The 22,824-nt window shown below is 40.2% G+C and overlaps 1 protein-coding gene across 3 annotated transcripts in view; it reads right to left on the bottom strand.

The window, feature by feature from the left end:
• The window catches only part of LOC134341524 (signal-induced proliferation-associated 1-like protein 2), a 521,779-nt gene that overhangs the window by 239,814 nt on the left and 259,141 nt on the right, over positions 1-22,824 (bottom strand). For all 3 annotated transcript variants that reach the window (XM_063039398.1, XM_063039402.1, XM_063039409.1), the window contains exon 8: positions 4,129-4,286. In XM_063039398.1, coding sequence (XP_062895468.1) covers positions 4,129-4,286 — 158 coding nt within the window. The remainder of the gene's footprint in view (positions 1-4,128; positions 4,287-22,824) is intronic.

The raw sequence follows: 22,824 nt of genomic DNA, 5'->3' as shown, positions 1-22,824 counted from the left end.
GGCTATATTCCAGACCATCCAACAATCTGCGGTATTTAGAGAAACAAATTTGTAAAGAGGTAGCAGACCGCGCGAGAAATGTAGTAGTAGGTGATTTTAACTTTCCACATATTGACTCAAACTCCTATACTGTAAAAGGACTAGATGGGACAGATTTGTCAAATGTGTTCAGGAAAACTTCCTTAATCAGTACACAGAAGTCCCTATGAGAGTGTGTGATACTTGATCTGTTATTAGGGAATGAGACAGGGCAGGTGACAGAAGTTTGTGTATAGGATCACTTTACATCTAGTGATCATAATGCCATTAGTTTCAAAGTAAATATGGAAAAAGATAGGTATGGTCTCAGGGTTGAGATTCTAAATTGGAGAAAGGCCAATTTTGAAGGTTTCAGAAAGGATCTTGCTAGTGAGGATTGGTATAGGCTGTTTCTGGCAAAGGTGTACTTGGTAAGTGGGAGGCCTTCAAAAGTGAAACTTTGAGAATACAAGGTATGCAAGTTCCTGCCAGAATAAAGGGCAAGTGTAACGGGTTTAGGGAACCTTAGTTTTCAAGTGATATCAAGGCCTTTTTTTAAAGAAAAAAAGGAGATGCGTATCAGGTATAGGCAAGAAGGAACACACGAGGTACATATGGAGTATAAGAAATGCAAGAGAACACATAAGAAAGAAATAGGAGGGTTAAAAGAAAGTATAAGGTTGCCTTAGTAGACAAGATGAAGGAGGAGACTAAGCCCTTCAGCCGTTTCAATCTCCCTCCTGTATGCTGATTCATCACCCCCTTTAATATAGCCATCAACAAACATATATGGTGTTGGAACTGTACTTAGCCACACAGTCAGAGGTGTGAGGCAAAGCAGCAGTGAGGTCATGGACCTTATACATATTACAAATGAGGAGATATTTGCTGTCTTGAGGCAGGGTGGATAAATCCTCAGGGCCTCATAAGGTGTTTCCTTGGACCCTGTGGGAGGCAAGTGCAGAAATGGCAGGGGCCCTAGCAGTGGTATTCAAATCATCCTTAGTGACAGGTGAGGTACTGGAAGACTGGAGGGTAGCAAATGTTGTTCTGCTATTTCAGAAAGGCTCTAAAAATAAACCAGGAAATTATAGGCCGGTGAGCCTGACATCAGTAATGGAAAGGTTATTAGAAGGTATTCTAAGGGACAGGATATATGAGCATTTGCATAGATAGGGACTAATCAGAGATAATCAGCATGGTTTCAAGCTTGGAAAGCTGTGTCAAATTAATCATAAAGATTTTTGAGAAAGTTACATGAAAGTTGATGAAGGCAAAGTAGTGGATGTTGTCTATATAGACTTTAGGAAGGCATTTAACAAGTTCCCACATGGGAGGTTAGTCAAGAAGGTTCAGTCACTCAGAATTCAAGGTGAGGTAGTAAATTACACATTGGCTTTGTGAGAGAAGCCAGAAAGTGGTAGTAGATAGTTGCTTCTCTGACTGGAGGTCTATGACTAGTGGGGTCCCACAGGGTTCGGTGCTGGGTTCGTTGTTGTTTGTCATCTATATCAATGATCTAGATGATAATGTGGTTAACTGGATCAGCAAATTTGCAGATGGGGGTGTAGTGGACATGAGGAAGACTATCAGAGCTTGCAGTGAGATCTGTACCAGCTGGAAAAATGGCAGATGGAATTTAATGCAAACAAATGTGAGGTGTTACACTTTGGTAGCACCAACTAGGGTAGGTCTTACACAGTGAACAGTAGGTACTGAGGAGCACAGTAGAATACTCTTAGAGAATACAGGTCCAAAATTCATTGAAGGTGGTGTCATAGGTAGATAGGGTCATAAAGGAAGCTTTTGGCCCATTGACCTTCATAAATTAAGGTACTGAGTACAGGAGATGGGATGTTATGTTGAGGCTGCATAAGATGTTGGTGAGGCAGTATTGGTCATCTACTTACAGAAAAAATGTAAATAAGGTTAAAGGAATACAGAGAAAATTTACAACATTTTGCTGGGACTGGAGGACCTGATTATAAGGAAAGATTGAATAGGTTAAGACTTTAGTCCTTGGAGCATAGAAGATTGAGAGGAGATTTGATAGAGGTACGCAAACTTATGAGGGCTGTAGATATAGTAAATGCAAGCTGGCTTTTTACACTGAGGTTGGATGAGTCTACAACTAGAGGTCATGGGTTAAGACAGAAAGGTAAAAAATTTAAGGGGAACATGAGGGGAAACTTCTTCACTCAGAGGATCGTGAGAATGTGGAATGAGCTGCCAGCTCAAGGGGTGCATGTGAACCCGATTTCAACATTTAAGAGATGTTTGGATACGTACATGGATGGTAGGGGTATGGAGGGCTATGGTTGCGGCACAGGTTAATGGGGATAGGCAGACTAAATGGTTCAGCATGGTCTAGGTAGGCCATAGGGCCTGTTTCTTTGCTGTACTTTTCTATGACTCTATCTGCAGTTAAGCTCAGAAGACATTTGACATTCTCCAACTATCTCTGAATTTACAATTAATTATATTCCATGAACTTGCAGAAGACTATTCCAAGTATCATTCTTGCTAAAACAAACTACGTTCCAACATCAGTCCTCACTTTGCCTTTTAGCACTTTTGTAGCACTACATCAGTCCTTTATTCTATGGATCAGTTTAATTTTTTTAATCCACAACATTTCTGCAGTCTAAATAGGAATTTCTTTAGCCACAGAGTGGTGAACCTCTGGAATTCATTGCCACAGATGGCTGCAGAGGCCAAGTCATTGGATATATTAAAATTCAATTGTTAGTTTTTTGATAAGTAATGGATATGGGGAGAAAGCAGGAGAATGAAGCTGAGAAGGATAAGAAATCAGCTATGATGGAATGCTAGAGTACAAATGTTTGTAGATACGACAGGCTGAATGGTCTACTTCTGCTCCTATGTTTTATGGTCTAATTCGGGACACTCCACTCCACTAAGATCTATTTCTTCTTGGGAATAGGCCAATCCTCTTGTATTGTACTGTATTTGCTCCATTCATATTTCTGGTCCACCTAGTTGTTTGGAAAGCTGATCCTACAATCCATTGTAAATTTTCCTGACATCCAGATGTGTACAGCAGTGGCCTTCCTCCTTTGTCATTTAAGATTGAAATTGCTGTAACCATTTCTGATAGTCTTACACTATGTGCAAGGAAAGTTTAGATACAGCCCACTCAACATAAGCCAATTCATTCTATTCTAAACTCTGTCCAATCACAGAATCATATTACCCAAGTTATAGCAGAAGAACAGGTCAGTTGGCTCAATAAATCTATATTCATATTTCCATACAACATTGAAGCTCCTCTATGACAGTTCACAAAGTAATCCCATTTCCCCACTGATATTCCTTATTATGTAATCTCTCCATATTTCCCTCAACTCCTCCCACATTCTGACATTCTGTCATGAACAATTTATAGAGACCAGTTAACTTATCAACCTGTTTGTTTTTGGAATATGATGTGCGGGCAGGGGTTGGAATCTGAAGCAATCCACACACTCATAGGGAGAGCGTGTAAACTCCCTGCACAGACAGCACCAGAGGTTAGGATCAAACCCAGATCACTGGAGCTGTGAGATTGCTCTAGTGCAGAACTGTAGAGCCTCTATAAACCTCCCGCGCATGCCTCAGATCAACATATCCCACTAACAAAATGTTGCATGAACTCAGCAGGCCAGGCAGCATCTATGGAGAGGAATAAAGAGACAATGTTTTGGGCCAAGCCCCTTGATCAGGTCTTGATGAAGTATCTCAGTTTGAAACGTCGACTCTTTATTCATCTCCATAGATGCTGCCTGACCTGATGAGTTCCTCCAGCACTTATGTCTGTTATTCTGGATTTTTAGCATCTACAGACTCTCTTGTGTTTAACATATCCCGCTACTTCTTTCTCCACCATATTTATCCATCTTCCCTTCAGTACCTCATTGTTACTCACTAAAACAATATCTTGTGGTAATGAGTTTCATCTTTTTACCACTCTGTGTAAAGTTCCTTCTAAAAAAGAGAAGTAATACAACCTAATTGTAACATAAAGTATCATTGGGAAAGAACATAGATGGTGAAAGAGAAGGTTAAAAAACATCAATAATGGATCTAAAAGTATTGATACTGATCACTTACCTGTAGCAGACATTTTCAGTACATGGATTATGAACTCTGACAATGACAAACACATGTTGGAAGTGGGATCGGATGTTTCTGGGAGTAAATGGAAGTGCTCCAGGCTCTTGAAAGACAATTGTAACGATGTCATTTCCTATGTGTCTCTTCCTTAAGAGCTAGGGAAGTTCAGAAATAGAGGTCTAATTAGCTATGTCTGAGAAACAAATTTGGTGTTTTCTCAAATCCAGTTAATTCTCTCTTGAAATGTAATTAACTGTTTGAAATAACTTTATTTTATTAGTGGATAAATCACTTAAATTATAACCTTTCTTCAACGTAGAGTAACACTTGTTTCTTATAAGTAAAACAGAAGATGCAAATATGTCATCCAATGAACAGGATTTTTACCAATTGTAAGGTATCTTGGACTGCAGATGTAATTGTAGTTTAATATTTCACATGCAAGACAGTGGATAACATACTTAACACTATACTGAAATAAAACATCATTCCAAATGAAGCAGAGATTCACTTGCACTTCTAATGTCGTGTATCAGTCGTTCACAATGTGGCCTACTCTACACAGAAGAAGCCAAACTCAGATTTGGTAATCGTTTTGTGAAACACTTATACTCAAGCTTGCAGCAGTGATCTGAAACATCCAGTTAGCAGCCATTCAGACCTGTGTCCACCTGTCCAATAATGCTCAACCAAATTTGAGGAACGATGCCTTATCTTCCCTAGAGCACACTGCAGCCTGCAGAATTTGATATTTGTAACTTACTCTTTCTATTTTGGCTCAGTTTTTTTTCACTACCTCATGTGACTTGCTTAGCACATGCCACTATCTTACTATTACAACACAAATGCACAAAGTTAAAAAAAATTATCAAGGTTACATATATGTCACAAAATACTAATCGGAGATACACTTTCTTGCAGGCACTCAAACAAGGAAGTATAATACAATCAATGAAAACCACACAAACACTGACAAAATGTGCAAATAGAAAAAGAATAACAATAACAACAATAAATAGATAGATGGGGGAGGGGGGGAAGAACCGAGAACACGAGTTGTGGAGTTCTTGAAAGAAAGTCCAAACATTGCATTCAATGATCAGTTCAGTGAAGGTGACCACACATTACAAATAGAAGCTTAATCTGATCTCAACAATTCCTTAACTGCCATATTAGGACATTGAGTTAGAAGCTTTCAGATTATTCTTTTCCTATCCATCCCCTCTGCTAACAAAAACTGTTTTCTTCCTTTCCCAGTCCAGATGAAGAATCTCAGTCCTGAAAATGTTAAATTGTTTCTCTTTCCATAAATGCTGTTTGATCTGAATGTTTGATGAATTTTCTGTTTTCATTTCAGATTTCCAGCATCTGCATATTTGTAATATTATTCATTGCACTGAAAAGTCAGCCAAGATGTTAGTGCTCAACTCATTGAAGCTGACTGGCACATAAGTGTTTGACTGAGAACTGAACATGTTACCCATTGAGCAGGATCACATCCTTATGCCCCAAGCAAGGGTTATATATACTCATTATCTCTGCCAATAGAGAATTTTGGAGTGATCAGCAGGTAAGAGGACCTTCACAGTGTATCCCATCTGTGGCCTACAGTTAGATTGCTGATATGGTTGATCTAGTCATGTTTTTTGTTCATAAACTCATTGATGGAAAGCAGAATTGAGGAAAATGGTAATTTCAGCTACAATCTTTTTTGTTCTTATAGTTGAGGACAGTGCCAAGGTAATGCAAGGAAAATGGCCAGGAAGTTCTCTTTCAGAGATGATCAATTCCAAGCAATTACGTTGATAAATAACATTCCAGCCATACAGAGCTGAACACTACAAGTGCTGCACTCCAGTTGCCATGGTTATTTTAAAAGGAATGGGTGCTAAATATTGAAACAATCAGCAGACAACCCCAATATTGATTATTAAAAATGCATTTGAGGATATAGCAAGTGCAGTGGATAGAGAGGAACAGATGGACGTTATTTATTTGGATTTCCAGGAGGCGTTGATAAGGTGCCACATAAAAGACTTATCCATAAGATAAGGATGCATAGAGTTGGGGGTGATGTATTAGCATGGATAGAAGATTGGTTAACCAATATAAAGCAGAGAGTTGGGATAACATAGGTGTTACTCTGGTTGGCAATCAGTAGTGAGCGATGTGCTGCGGGTGTTGGTGTTGGGCTTGCAATTGTTCATGATATACATTAACAATCTGGAAGAGGGAACCCAGTGCAGTGTATCTAAGTTTGCTGATGCCACTAAATTGAGTGGAAAAGCAAATTGTGCAGAGGATACGGTGAGGCTGCAGAGAGATATAGATAGGTTCAGTGAGTGGGCAGGGGTCTGGTAGATGGAGTACGATGTAGGTAAGTGCGAGGTCATCCACTTTGGAATGAAAAGTGGAAGGTCAGATTATTATTTAAGTGGTAAAAGATTGCAGCATGCTGCTGTGCAGAAAGAGTTTTGAATCACAAGAGGTTAGTTTGCAGATGCAGTAGGCTCTCTGGAAGGCAAATAGAATGTTGGCCTTCATTGCTAGAGAGATTGAATTTAAGAGCAGGGAGGTTATACTGCAACTGTAGGGTACTGGTGAGGCCACATCCGGAGTACTGCATGCAGTTCTGGTCTCCTTACTTGAGGAAGGATATACTGGCTTTGGAGGCAGTACAGAGGAGGTTCACCAGGTTGATCCAGAGATGAGAGGGTTAGACTACGAGGAGAAACTGAGTCACTTGGGACTGTACTTGCTGGAATTCAGAAATATGAGAGAAGATCTTACAGAAACATATAAAATTATGAAAGGTAGAGATAAACTAGAGGCAGGAAAGTTGTTTCCACTGGTAGGTGAGTCTAGAACTAGGAGACATAGCCTCAAGATTCAGAGGAGTAAATTTAGGATGGAGATGAGGAGGAACTGCTTTTCCAAAGAATGGTGTATCTGTGGAATTCTCTGCCCCATGAAGCAGTGGAGGCTAATTCAGTAAATATATTTAAGACAAGGTTGGATAGATTTTTGCATAGTAGGGAAACTAAGAGTTATGAGGAAAAGGCAGGTAGGTGGAGGTGAGTCCATGGTCAGATTAGCCATGATCTTATTGAATGGCACAGCAGGCTTGACGAGCCAGATGGCCAACTCCTGCTCCTATTTCTTATGTTCTTAAGAAATTAGACTAATGTCAGATGGGTAAACTAAAAGGTCTGAAAACTGATCCAAAGGTCACTTATTCAGACTCTTCAGTTATAGATCTTTCTTTGCAAACTTATACTTTTTGGTAGTCAACTTTACAAAGATTTCTAGGTTGATGTTTATGGAAAAGATACTTTGCTTCCCCACACCCAAAAGTATTTCATATAAAAATAAACCATCAATCTACCAAGTTAATTAGCAATTAAACAGAACACAAAAGCAACTGAATAGCCATCACACTAACAATAAATCAGGATATTGGTCTACTGGTGCCTTTTAAGGGATTAGTGAGTATACTCTGACTTCAGTCATTACATTCTCTGGTTACTTCTGGCATCCAGGAAACAGTCCTCTCAGTAATGTGACCCACATTTGTAACTAAATTTGAGCAATCCCATATGAAACTAAATGAATAGGAAGGTAAACCACTTTTGAATTAAATTGTTTACATCCACAACTATATGAATATTTGGAAATTTATCAAGTGAACTATAAATACTGTGAAGTTTTGAGATTCCACCCAAAGAACATCATTTGATTCATTTTCTCAGCCACTGTGCAGAGTGGAAGGTTACAGAATACATGATCATGTTGTACTCTTATCTGAATGGGCAAGGCTATCTTCTCAGGGTAAAACAGATCCAATCAGTTTTACACAGCTAAGTATTAGTTAAGGCTTTGCCAGGATATCCATTGCCCCCAAGTCTCCCTTGTTAGAAGCTCTACATTCAATGTCCCACTGAGCCTGAGGTTATTTGATGTCATAGTTTATGTTATTTGTACATTTGCTTCTGTATAACTCTGGATCAATCAAGCATTAGTCATAGTCATAGTCATACTTTATTGATCCTGAGGGAAATTGGTTTTCGTTACAGTTGCACCATAAATAATAAATAGCAATAAAACCATAAATAGTTAAATAGTAATATGTAAATTATGCCAGGAAATAAGTCCAGGACCAGCCTATTGGCTCAGGCTGTCTGACCCTCCAAGGGAGGAGTTGTAAAGTTTGATGGCCACAGGCAGGAATGACTTCCTATGACGCTCTGTGTTGCATCTCGGTGGAATGAGTCTCTGGCTGAATGTACTCCTGTGCCCAACGAGTACATTACGTAGTGGATGGGAGACATTGTCCAAGATGGCATGCAACTTGGACAGCATCCTCTTGTCAGACACCACTGTCAGAGAGTTCAGTTCCATCCCCACAACATCACTGGCCTTACGAATGAGGCCTTATTAAGCTGAATAAATTGATACTGCATCATAACCAATTTAATTCATTTACATGTATCAAGAACAACAGAGTGGTGCTGTTGGTAGAGCTGCTGCCTCACAAGTTCAATATCCCAGGTTCAAATCCCGCTGCCAGCACTGGCTGTTTGTGTGGAGTTTTCACATTCTACTCACTGGAGTTCAGCAGAATAAGGAGGGATCTCATTAAAACCTATTGAATATTTAAAGGCCTTGATAGAATGAATGTGAAGAGGATGTTTCCTATGATGAGGGTGACTAGGCCCAGAGGTCAGTCTCAGAATAGAATGCCGTCCTTTTCAAACAGAGATGAGGAGGAATTGATTTAGTTTGTGCAATACATTACCACACAAGGCTGTGGAGGCCAGGTCATTGGGTATATTTAAAGCTGTGGTTGACAAGTTCTTAATTAGTAAGGATGTCAAAGGTTATAGGGAGAAGGCAGAAGGGTTAAAAGGGATAATGAATCAGCCATGATGGAATGGCAGAGCCAAATGTCCTAATTCTGCTCTTATGTCTTATAACCATCTGTATCCTCGTGCTCACAAGGAAGAATATTCAGCTGCATTGAATGTGATTGACCTAGATTGATAGTGAAGGTGTCTCTATGCAAAACGAGTTTTAAAACATTCCTTCTCTGACATTATATAATCCCCAGAGGTTATGCTTTAGTTTGGTTATAAAAGAGAAATACAGATATATACAAGTGCTTGACTGCCAAAATTCTAAAATGACAAGTTTGTAGAAATCAAGTAGTTGCAATTCGTAACAAACTGGTTCAATTTAGTTGTGTATGAAGATTTTATAAAGCCCCCCTACACCTTTCACACACATCCTCTGAGACTCTGCTCACTTCTCTTGAAAGAGAATGTGATTTTCTCCTGCTGCTTCATGAATAATACTTAGCTAATTTTCTCTTGCAATATTTAACTGTAAGTTAACAAAAACATGAATCTGGATTAATATTTGCAAAATCTGTGCAATTGCTCACCATTTGTTATTTGTACAATTCTAAACAAACCTTTCACTTCACACTAATTTACAAGCCTGTAGCTCAGAAGGGTAGGGCAAGGAAGAGGAGGGCAGTTGTGATAGGGGACTCGATAGTAAGGGGGTCAGATAGGCGATTCTGTGGACGCAGTCCAGAGACCCGAATGGTAGTTTGCCTCCCTGGTGCCAGGGTCCGGGATATTTCTGATCGTGTCCAAGATATCCTGAAGTGGGAGGGTGAGGAGCCAGAGGTCGTGGTACATATAGGTACCAATGACATAGGTAGGAAAAGGGATGAGGTCCTGAAAGGAGAATATAGGGAGCTAGGAAGGGAGTTGAGAAAAAGGACCTCAAAGGTAGTAATCTCGGGATTACTGCCTGTGCCACGCGACAGTGAGAGCAGGAATGCGATGAGGTGGAGGATAAATGCGTGGCTGAGGGCTTGGAGCAGGGGGCAGGGATTCAAGTTTTTGGATCATTGGGACCTCTTTTGGCGCAGGCGTGACCTGTACAAAAAGGACGGGTTACACTTGAATCCTAGGGGGACCAATATCCTGGCAGGGAGATTAGCGGGGGCTACTGAGGTGACTTTAAACTAGAATGGTTGGGGGGTGGGAATCAAATTAAAGAGGCTAGGCGTGAGGAGGTTAGTTCACAACAGAGGGATGAGAACCAGTGCAGAGCGACAGAGGGGTGTAAAGTGAGGGTAGAAGCAAAAAGTACAAAGGAGAAAAGTAAAAGTGGCAGGCCAACAAATCGAGGGCAAGCATTAAAAAGGGCCACTTTTCAACATAATTGTATAAGGGCTAATAGAGTTGTAAAAGAGCGCCTGAAGGCTTTATGTGTCAATGCAAGGAGCATTCGTAATAAGGTGGATGAATTGAAAGTGCAGATTGTTATTAATGATTATGATATAGTTGGGATCACAGAGACATGGCTCCAAGGAGACCAGGGATGGGAGCTCAACGTTCAGGGATATTCAATATTCAGGAGGGATAGACATGAAGGAAGGGGAGGTGGGGTGGCGTTGCTGGTTAAAGAAAAGATTAACGCAATAGAAAGGAAGGACATAAGCCGGGAAGATGTGGAATCGATATGGGTAGAGCTGCGTAACACTAAGGGGCAGAAGACGCTGGTGGGAGTTGTGTACAGGCCACCTAACAGTAGTAGTGAGGTCGGAGATGGTATTAAACAGGAAATTAGAAATGTGTGCAATAAAGGAACAGCAGTTATAATGGGTGACTTCAATCTACATGTAGACTGGGTGAACCAAATTGGTAAAGGTGCTGAGGAAGAGGATTTCTTGGAATGTATGCAGGATGGTTTTTTGAACCAACATGTCGAGGAACCAACTAGAGAGCAGGCTATTCTGGACTGAGTTTTGAGCAATGAGGAAGGGTTAGTTAGTGATCTTGTCGTGAGAGGCCCCTTGGGTAAGAGTGACCATAATATGGTGGAATTCTTCATTAAGATGGAGAGTGACATAGTTAATTCAGAAACAAAGGTTCTGAACTTAAAGAGGGGTAACTTTGAAGGTATGAGACGTGAATTAGCTAAGATAGACTGGCAAATGACACTTAAAGGATTGACGGTGGATATGCAATGGCAAGCATTTAAAGGTTGCATGGATGAACTACAACAATTGTTCATCCCAGTTTGGCAAAAGAATAAATCAAGGAAGGTAGTGCACCCGTGGCTGACAAGAGAAATTAGGGATAGTATCAATTCCAAAGAAGAAGCATACAAATTAGCCAGAGAAAGTGGCTCACCTGAGGACTGGGAGAAATTCAGAGTTCAGCAGAGGAGGACAAAGGGCTTAATTAGGAAGGGGAAAAAAGATTATGAGAGAAAACTGGCAGGGAACATAAAAACAGACTGTAAAAGCTTTTATAGATATGTAAAAAGGAAAAGACTGGTAAAGACAAATGTAGGTCCCCTGCAGACAGAAACAGGTGAATTGATTATGGGGAGCAAGGACATGGCAGACCAATTGAATAATTACTTTGGTTCTGTCTTCACTAAGGAGGACATAAATAATCTTCCAGAAATAGTAGGGGACAGAGGGTCCAGTGAGATGGAGGAACTGAGCGAAATACATGTTAGTAGGGAAGTGGTGTTAGGTAAATTGAAGGGATTGAAGGCAGATAAATCCCCAGGGCCAGATGGTCCGCATCCTAGAGTGCTTAAGGAAGTAGCCCAAGAAATAGTGGATGCATTAGTGATAATTTTTCAAAACTCGTTAGATTCTGGGCTAGTTCCTGAGGATTGGAGGGTGGCTAATGTAACCCCACTTTTTAAAAAAGGAGGGAGAGAGAAACCGGGGAATTATAGACCGGTTAGCCTAACGTCGGTGGTGGGGAAACTACTGGAGTCAGTTATCAAGGATGTGATAACAGCACATTTGGAAAGCGGTGAAATCATCGGACAAAGTCAGCATGGATTTGTGAAAGGAAAATCATGTCTGACGAATCTCATAGAATTTTTTGAGGATGTAACTAGTAGAGTGGATAGGGGAGAACCAGTGGATGTGGTATATTTGGATTTTCAAAAGGCTTTTGACAAGGTCCCACACAGGAGATTAGTGTGCAAACTTAAAGCACACGGTATTGGGGGTAAGGTATTGGTGTGGGTGGAGAATTGGTTAGCAGACAGGAAGCAAAGCATGGGAATAAATGGGACCTTTTCAGAATGGCAGGCGGTGACTAGTGGGGTACCGCAAGGCTCAGTGCTGGGACCCCAGTTGTTTACAATATATATTAATGACTTGGATGAGGGAATTAAATGCAGCATCTCCAAGTTTGCGGATGACACGAAGCTGGGTGGCAGTGTTAGCAGTGAGGAGGATGCTAAGAGGATGCAGGGTGACTTGGATAGGTTGGGTGAGTGGGCAAATTCATGGCAGATGCAATTTAATGTGGATAAATGTGAAGTTATCCACTTTGGTGGCAAAAATAGGAAAACAGATTATTATCTGAGTGGTGGCCGATTAGGAAAAGGGGAGGTGCAACGAGACCTGGGTGTCATTATACACCAGTCATTGAAAGTGGGCATGCAGGTACAGCAGGCGGTGAAAAAGGCGAATGGTATGCTGGCATTTATAGCGAGAGGATTCGAGTACAGGAGCAGGGAGGTACTACTGCAGTTGTACAAGGCCTTGGTGAGACCACACCTGGAGTATTGTGTGCAGTTTTGGTCCCCTAATCTGAGGAAAGACATCTTTGCCATAGAGGGAGTACAAAGAAGGTTCACCAGATTGATTCCTGGAATGGCAGGACTTTCATATGAAGAAAGACTGGATGAACTGGGCTTGTACTCGTTGGAATTTAGAAGATTGAGGGGGGATCTGATTGAAACGTATAAGATCCTAAAGGGATTGGACAGGCTAGATGCAGGAAGATTGTTCCCGATGTTGGGGAAGTCCAGAACGAGGGGCCACCGTTTGAGGATAGAGGGGAAGCCTTTTAGGACCGAGATTAGGAAAAACTTCTTCACACAGAGAGTGGTGAATCTGTGGAATTCTCTGCCACAGGAAACTGTTGAGGCCAGTTCATTGGCTATATTTAAGAGGGAGTTAGATATGGCCCTTGTGGCTACGGGGGTCAGGGGGTATGGAGGGAAGGCTGGGGCGGGGTTCTGAGTTGGATGATCAGCCATGATCATAATAAATGGCGGTGCAGGCTCGAAGGGCCGAATGGCCTACTCCTGCACCTATTTTCTATGTTTCACATCAATTGCTTTATTAAAATGAACCACATGGTATAAATAGTCCCTCATGCCTCTTTCATCTCCATCACAGCCCACACACCACAAACTACCCCACCTTAGCCCTGCAACTAACAGACTAACTAAACCTTACTTGTTACTGATGAAATTGTATTAGATGAGGACAATGGATGGTTTTCTCACTACATTTTCTTGGTGAACTTTTTTGCATTCAACAAAGGATTTCATCCTTGTATGATAAGATCATTATTTGGTTAAACCATCACATGAGCTATTGTGCTCTCCTGCTCTCAAGCCTCTAACTTACAGAATACATTCTACATCCGTTAGAACATAAACGAAGAAACTGTAACAACTTCTCTTTACAGATTTTAATTAATTTTTGTCCTCTAGCATTTGCATTTCTTCCTTAAACTTTACAAACACCAACTTGAGACCCTTAAAATACATTTGATTTTATGTACTTTTTGATGCCCCCTTGCCTTTAACCAAATTCCCATATGAAATTACAGTTAAAAAATGGTTTCTTGATGTTGCAACACAACTTAAAATTCTCTGAGCTGGTTAGCTTCTCTGATCCATGTGATTTAAGCTGCTCAGTAAATGAAATTGTTAATTCTTTCAACAATAACTTGAACAGTGACCCCACTGAGGGTTAAAAAGAAATCACTTAGTGAAATGTCACCATGGATAAATAATTCTGTCCGTGAACTCAAGAGATCATGTAGAGTAGTTGAGAGAAAATGGAGGAAAACTGGACTAGAAGTCCACTGTAATATTTTCAAGGAAACACTAGGTTCCTTTGACACTACTATACGTTCTGTAAGAAGAGTCCATTTTCCAAGATAATTACAGAGAATAGCAGCGATTCAAGATTATTTTCAACTGTAAACGGACTATTGAACTCTGCCCCAATCTATAATGTCCTCTGTCAAGCAACCACCATAAAATGTGAAGAATTCCCAATATTTTTATCCTATTTCTGTCATATCCTTCTATTCCATGATTACTTCAGTTACAATACTATTTCTTCAGTTATGGATTTGAGAATACCTCCACACTACGATCTCCAATCTACCATTCCCTGGTACATGGAGAAATAGCCTTATTTCTCCATTTTATTATGGTACCTTCATATAGCTTGAATGATTTTATTCAATGTGCTTATGTATTTGATTTTCAATGGTACAACAGTTAAGGTCCATGTATAAAAAAGTGAAAAATAGAATTATTACACAAAAAAATAAAACTATGAGGCAAAAATAGAGCAAACTAATAGTCTAAAAAAAAGTTATACACTCTGTCCCCCAGCTATCACTACTCTCATCTTAGTACATGCCCTTCATTTTTCATCAGCTTAAGAAAAGTCAAGCAAACATCCCATCTATTCCTTTACACACCGTAACTTTTTTAAAATTCAAATACATAAGTTAAATATGATGTGTTTTGTAAGTGAGTTGATATGAAGCATGTTCATTCATTTTGTACTGTACTTTGTGGGTCAAAACAACCAAAAAATATAAGTACAGTTTCATAGACCAGTAACTTTATATCAGTTTCTATTCTGATGTAGACTTTTATTTCTACTACTTTACTTCTGTTGTGTAAAATGTTCTGAATCTTTTCAACACAACTGGGAGTAACTCAAAAAACCTTCATATAGCAAGTAGTAAATGGGTTCACATTAATTTTACCTTGTACAAATAAGAAATCTGTCCTAATTTACATTCCCAATGTGGCATTTCACAATATTAACTTCTTTGGTACAACTCCAGACTTTAAAAAATCTGTTCTGTGTTAAGTTCTGTGACCTTACTGTGTCCTTTCCATCTTTTATTTCTATTCTGGGATACAAATCATACCAACTGAAAAGGTGATGATTTTATTATCAGCTGCTTTAGAATTTATTTCAAATAATGTGTATTTGAATATTTATGATCAGATTTCACTCCTCTACTCCCTCATGTGACTCTCATGATACATTCTTGTAAAACACACTTTAAGGATTTCTTTACTTGCAAGGACAAGGTGACCCTATTCACCGGTATGTGGTTCATTATCGATGTGCTTAGAATCATTATCAATGAGAAGTTAAATAAAATATCCAGGTTGCACACTTATCTGAGAGTTCTATTGGATCCAAAAGGGATCAATATCCTTTGAAGCATTAAGTTCCAATCATAGACTATCAGGGGCCACGTGAGAGACAGAATATTACTTTACATGAGTTTATTTTTAAGAACTTATAAATGGTGTCTGCTTGTCAGGAGATAATAGGAGAGTTCGCTAGGTGAAGATAACCTATTAGTTCAAAGAGGACATCAGATTTTAGGCTCAATCATAGATTTCTTATGCCAATAAGTAAGTTCATATACAGAAAGTCCACTGTGAATTGTGGGGAAAGGAATGAATAAAGAGCTGCCAGCAATAGCATATTTCGCAAAACAGATTTCAATGCCTTCATTCACTAACAGAAAAGCACAGTGTACCAAAAGAAATCATGCTAAATTCTGACCCCCTTTGAACCCCATAGGCCTTAATTCCTCAATCATTTAAATATTTATCTAGAAGGAACTTAGATATTTCTCATGATCTGGCCTCCACCACCTTCAAGAGCAGAGCTTCCATTTGAGAAAATTTCTATGCCCCCAGTTGTAAATCACTGGAAACTCATCATGCAGCTGTGTCCTTTGTTCCTGATTTTCTCACCAGTGAGAACATCTCAGCATCAATCCTGTGAAGCCCCCATAAGGCCTTGTTTGTTCAAAAAAGTTCATTTTCATTTTTCCAAACTATATATAGACCCAAATTGTCTGTCCTCTCCATTAAAACCTTTGAATTCCTCTATGTCAAGAACCGTTCGATAGTTTTTAATACACTCAAAAACAGAACATTCAAGACCTTCTGCACTTCAAGAAACCACTCCATGACTGAATTCTAAATGAGAGAGACAGAAGAATCTGCAGATGCTAGTATCTGGAGCAACAAACAATCTGCAGGAGCCTGGGATGATTAGTGGACTAAAGAGGGGTGAAGGACAATGGGAAGGTTGAGCTAAGTGAAGAGGAGAGGGGTGAAGTTAGAAGGCAGAGGCAGGAGGATGATGGATGGAAGCAAAGAGAGAAAGAAAGGTAAGACAGGTGGAGTGAGGTCGAGGGGGTTAGGGCAAACATGGAGGGTGATAATACGTCTACAATTCTATCCAACCCCCACGGATGCTGCTCAACTTGCTGGATTCATCCTAAGGACCATTTGTTGCTCTACATGTGACAGCATACGCATCAAGAAAATACTGAGGCCATTTTCTATTGAAAAAGAAGGGAGGAATGTTATCTATGAAAAATTGTGATAATGGATACTGAGAGAATGTTTCCACTGATGGCAAACACAACAGAGGCCATAGAAGACCATAGACAATCTTGAAGAATTAGGCCATTTGGCCCAACAAGATAACGCACCATGAAATCTTCAGGAATTCGCAATTTTTTTTTTACCTGAAGAGTCATGAAAACTTGCTACTGAGGCAGTGGCTGAAACAAATAAGGGGATGGTGGATAAACATGTGAAAAAGTTGCAAATCCCTTAATATTTGAGAAGCTATTTTACAGTTGACATATTCATCAGAGAGAGAAGCTGTCAACAGCTGTTGACAGCTTCAAAGTGAATGGTTTGTCTTTATATAAGCATCCAACAATCATTCAGAATGTTCACTTGTTCACTTCAGAGTAAATGAAATACCTTTCACATCATCTTTATAATATAGGAAATTCAGAAGCCAATTTTGACACAGCAAGTTTTCTAAAATAGGAATGAAATATCTGCAGAAGTCTAATTTAGTAATATTGATTGGCAACTACCATTCAGGATATTAGGCAGATCTTCAAGCTGACATACAGCACTGACTAGGAATTCCTTTCTAGTCAGTACAGAATTCAGCTGTGTACAGACAAGGCCTCCTCTTAATGTTCAGTTTGAAATCTTTAACAAGGTAGTTATCCCCCTCAGATCTGAATGACTTTTGTGTTCTATTCAGTCAAGTCATACTGAGTCCTTGAAAGTGAGGCTGAAGGCTGTGGAATCAGTTCAGAGTTGTGGTGAGTGAAATTATCCATGCTTGTTCAGGAGCCTAATGGTTGTAGGGTAATAACTGCTCCTGAACCATGTGGTGTGGGACCTAAAACGCCCGTACTTCCTGCCTGATGGTAGCATGAGAGGAGAGCATGACCTGAATAATGGGGGGGGGGGGGGAATCCTTGATAATGGATGTTGCTTTCCTGTGGCAGTGTTTTATTCAAATGCTCAATGGTGGGGAGAGCTTTGTCTGTGACAAATTGGGCAGAAGTGAAGCTTGAACTTCAAAGTTCAAAGTAAATTTTATTGAAGTACATAGCAGGATACTTGGTAGTGTGGAGGAGCAGAGGGATCTGGGGGTACATGTCCACAGATCCCTGAAAGTTGCCTCACAGGTAGATAGGGTAGTTAAGAAAGCTTATGGGGTGTTAGCTTTCATGAGTCGAGGGACAGAGTTTAAGAGTCGCGATGTAATGATGCAGCTCTATAAAACTCTGGTTAGGCCACACTTGGAGTACTGTGTCCAGTTCTGGTCACCTCACTATAGGAAGGATGTGGAAGCATTGGAAAGGGTACAGAGGAGATTTACCAGGATGCTGCCTGGTTTAGAAAGTATGCATTACGATCAGAGATTAAGGGAGCTAGGGCTTTACTCTTTGGGGAGAAGGAGAATGAGAGGAGACATGATAGAGGTGTACAAGATAATAAGAGGAATAGATAGAGTGGATAGCCAGCACCTCTTCCCCAGGGCACCACTGCTCAACACAAGAGGACATGGCTTTAAGGTAAGGGGTGGGAAGTTCAAGGGGGATATTAGACGAAGATTTTTTACCCAGAGAGTCGTTGGTGCGTGGAATGCACTGCCTGAGTCAGTAGTGGAGGCAGATACACTAGTGAAGTTTAAGAGACTACTAGACAGGTATATGGAGGAATTTAAGGTGGGGGGTTATATGGGAAGCAGGGTTTGAGGGTCGGCGCAGCATTGTGGGTCGAAGGGCCTGTAACGTGCTGTACTATTCTATGTTCTATATTATCATGTACAACCCTGAGATTCATTTTCTTGTTGACATACTCAACAAATCTATAAAATAATAACTATAACAGAATCAATGAAAGACTGCCCAACTAGGCATTCAACCAGAAGACATAAAATGCAAATACAAAAAGAAGAAACAATAATAATAATAAATAAATAAGCAATAAATATAAAGAACATAAGATGAAGAGTCCTTGAAAGTGAGTCCACGGGTTGTGGGAACATTTCAATGATGGGGCAAGTGAAGTTATCCCCTTTGGTTCAAGAATCTGATGACTGAGGAGTAATAATTGGTTCTGAACTTGGTGATGTGAGTCCTGAGGCTCTTGTACCTTCTTCCTGATGGCAGCAGCAAGAAGACAGCATGTTCTGGGTGGTAGGGGTCCCTAATGATGGATGCTGCTTTCCTGCAACAGTATTCCATGTAGATGTGCTCAATGATTGGGAGTGTTTTACCTGTAATGGACTGGGTCATACAGGAAAGGTTGATGCGTATTAATTAAAAAGTCATTCATAGGTGCTATCTAGATTCCAAGTCAAGTAGAACTTCAAATTTCATAGCTCTATACGAATTTGGAATGCTTGATGACCATAGGCTGATGAAACTTCATGACTGTCTGGAGCATAAAGAGATTATGTATTTATTCAAATGCTCTAGACTAGTCAAAGCAAAATATGTTGGATGCCGGAGAACATGGAAACAGAAGATTTCCATTTCTACAGGACATCCTACAGATGTTTTGCTTTTACATAACATCAGCCAGTTGAATTGGAGAAGTTTACATCTTCTCTTCCCTAGCCTCACCACCACCACTGGCATTTGAAAACAACAACAGTAATAAAAGAGATCGATGCAAAATAGTCTAAGATTCACAAGGTACTATTTCGTCAGGAGAAAGAAAATACTTTAAACTCTTTTCTTCTAATTACTGTTAATGTTAGTGCAACACAAAAATTTTACAGTGGGATAACAGAAATAAAATTAGCAGTGTATTATAAACAAGAGAAAATCTGAAGATGCTGGAAATTTAAGCACCACACACAAAATGCTGGAGGAACTCAGCAGACCAGGAAGCATCTATTACATTTAGTCTGGAAATTTCTATTTTGCTTTGGAATATTATATGCATTTCATATTTTCAAACCAATGTATGATTTCAGGATCAAACTGCACAGATGGAATGCGCGTGGAATAAGTTAGCGTTGATGCAGTCTAGTGAACACAACTAAACTGATGTATCCAAATGCTGTCAATGTGTTAAAAATGTAGCTTCAGTGAAACAACTTCCTCTCTAGAAGAAATAAAATTCTAGAACATAGACCAATAGGTACCTAATAAAGTGGCCACTGAGTGTATGTCTGTGGTCCATTCACTTCAACGTTCAAATTGTGCATTCTGAAATGCTCTTTCAGAACATAGAAGTCCCAATGAGAGGGTGTGCAATACTTGATCACATACTAAGCAAAGAGACAGGGCAGGTGACAGAAGTTTGTGTAGGGGAACACTTTGCATCTAGTAATCGTAATGCTATTAGTTTCATGGTAATCATGGAAAAAGGGAGGTCTGATCTGATATCGAGAGATCACTCTCTCTTGAAATAAAAAGCAACACGGCATATTATAACATCGTAACAGCGACTGTTTGTTGGTCTCCCCTTTTGCTGTGAAATGGGCATTCACCCTGCAATTTGAGAGGGAGAAGCTAAAATTAGATGCATCAGTTTTACAGTGGAGTAAAGGGAATGACACAGGCATGTGACAGGAGCTGGCCAAAGTTGATTGCAATGGAACACCAGCAGGGTTGATGGCAGAGCAGCAGTGACTGGACTTTCTGGGAACAATTCGGAAGGCACAAGATAGATACATCCGAAAGAAGAAGAAACAAGGATGGCACAACCGTGGCTGACAGGGGAAGTCAAACACACTATACAAGCAAAAGAGACGGTATATAAAAAAGCAAAAATTAGTGTGAAGTTGGAGGATAGGAGAAGCTTTTAAAAACCAATAGAAGGTAACTAAAAAAAAGCCATAAGGAGGGAAAAGATGAAATATGAAGGTAAGCTGGCCAATCATATCAAAGAGGCTGCCAAAAGTGTCTTCAGATATATAAAAAATAACAGAGAGAATAGAGTAGATATTGGATTGCAGGAAAGTGGTGCTGGAGAGACAGTAAAGGGGGACAAAGAAATGGTGTACAAACTGAAAAAGTACTCTGCGTCATTCTTTGCTGTGAAATTCACTAGCAGTATACCAGATATTTGAGAGTGTAAGGAGGAAGAGGGGAATGCTATTACTATGGAGAAGGTGCTTGGGAGCTGAAAGGTCTGAAGGTAGATAAGTCACCTGGAGTAGATGGACTACACCCCAGGGTTCTGAAAGAGGCAGCTGAAGAGATTGTGGAGGCATTCGTAATGATCTTTCAAGACATCTCTTTCAAGAGATTCTGACGTCGTTCCAGAGGACAGGAGAATTGAAAATGTCACTCCATTCTTCAAGGAAGGGAAGCAGAAGAAAGGAAATTATATGCCAGTTAGCCTGACTTCAATGGTTGGGAAGATGCTGAAGTCAATTGTTAACGATGAAGTCTCAGGATACTTGGAGGCACACGATAAAATCGGCCAGTCAGCATGGTTTACTTAAGGGAAGATCTTGCCTGACAAATCTGTTGGAATTCTTTGAGCAATAACAAGCAGATTAGACAAGGGAAAATCGGTGATGTTGTGTACTTGGGTTTTCAAAAGGTCTTTGACAACGTGCCACAAATGAGGCTGCTTAAAAAGAAAAGAGTCTATGGTATTATTGGAAATATACCAGCATGGATAAAGCATTGGAAGGCAAAGAGTGGAAATAAAGAAGGCCTCTTCTGATTGATGCTGGTGACTACCGTTCTGCAAGGGTCAGTATTGGCACCTCTTCTTTATATGTTATATGTCAACGATTTGGATGAAGGAATTGAAAGTTTTATGGTGAGGTTTGCAGACAATACAAACATAAGTGGAAAGGGAAGTAGTGTTGAGGAAGCAAGGAGGCTGCATAAGGACTTGGATAGATTAGGAGAATGGGCAAAGAGATGGCAGATGGAACATAGTGTCGGGACGTGTATGGTCATTCACTTTGAAGGAATAAAAGTGTAAGTTATTTTTGAACAGGGAGAAAATTCAAAAATCTGAAGTGAAAAGGGATTTGGGAGTCCTCGTACAGAATGCCCTCAGGGTTAATTTGCACGTTGAGCTGGTGGTGAGGAAGGCAAATCCAATGTTAGCATTCATTTTGAGAGTACTAGAATGTAAAAACAAGGATGAAATGCTGACCCTTTATAAAGCACTGGTGAGGCCTCAGTTAAGAGCATTCTGAGCAGTTTTGGGCCCTTTATCTAAGAAAGGTTGTGCTGACGTTGCAGTAGGTTCAAAGTTGGTTCATAATGATTCCGGGATTAAAAGACATATCATACGAGGAACATTTGATGGCTCTGGCCCTGTCATCATCATCATCATGCCATGTTGTAAAGACAGGTGACCTTAGCCATTCAATCCTCTTCAGAGATTGTCTGCGTTGTGTCAGTGGTTGCATAATCAGGACTTGTTATATGCACCAGCTGCTCCTAGACCATAAGACGCAGGAGCAGAAATTGGCCATTTGGCACATTGAGTCTGCCTCGCCATTCAATCATGGCTGATTCTTTTTTCTCTCCTCAGCCCCACTCCCTGGCCTTCTCCCCATAACATTTGATGCCATGTCCGATCAAGAAGCTATTAAGCTCTGCTTTAAATACACCCAACGACCTGGCCTCCACAGCTGCTTGTGGTAACAAATTCCACAAATTCACTACACACTGGATAAAGAAATTTCTTCTCATTTCTGTTTTAAATGGACACCCCTCTATCCTGAGGCTGTGCCCTCTTGTCCTAGACTCCCCCACCATGGAAAACATCCTTTACACATCTACTTTATCTAAGCCTTTCAACATTCAAAAGTTTTCAAAGAGATCCCCCTCATCCTTCTAAATGCCAGTGAGTACAGACCCAAAACCATGAAATATTCCTTGTATGATGAACATTTCATTCCTGAAATCATCCTCTGTGAATCACCTCTGTATCCTCTCCAATGCCAGAACATCTTTTCTTAGATGAGGAACTCAAAACTATACACAATACTCAAGGTGAGGCCCCACCAGTGCTTTATAAAGCCTCAGTATCACATCCCTGCTCTTGTAATCTGCGCCTCTTGAAATTAATGCTAACATTGCATTTGCCTTCCTCACCACTGACTCAACCTGCAAGTTAACCTTTAGAGTGTTCTGCACAAGGTCTCCCAAGTTCCTTTGCACCTCAGATTTTTTAATCTTCTCCCTGTTCACAAAATAGTCTGCACATATATTTCTACCGCCAAAGTGCATGACCATGTATTTTCCAGCATTGTATTTC

Source organism: Mobula hypostoma, chromosome 2 (genome assembly GCF_963921235.1).
Source record: "Mobula hypostoma chromosome 2, sMobHyp1.1, whole genome shotgun sequence".
Classification (NCBI taxonomy): domain Eukaryota; kingdom Metazoa; phylum Chordata; class Chondrichthyes; order Myliobatiformes; family Myliobatidae; genus Mobula; species Mobula hypostoma.
This window is presented reverse-complemented; position numbering and strand designations above follow the sequence as displayed.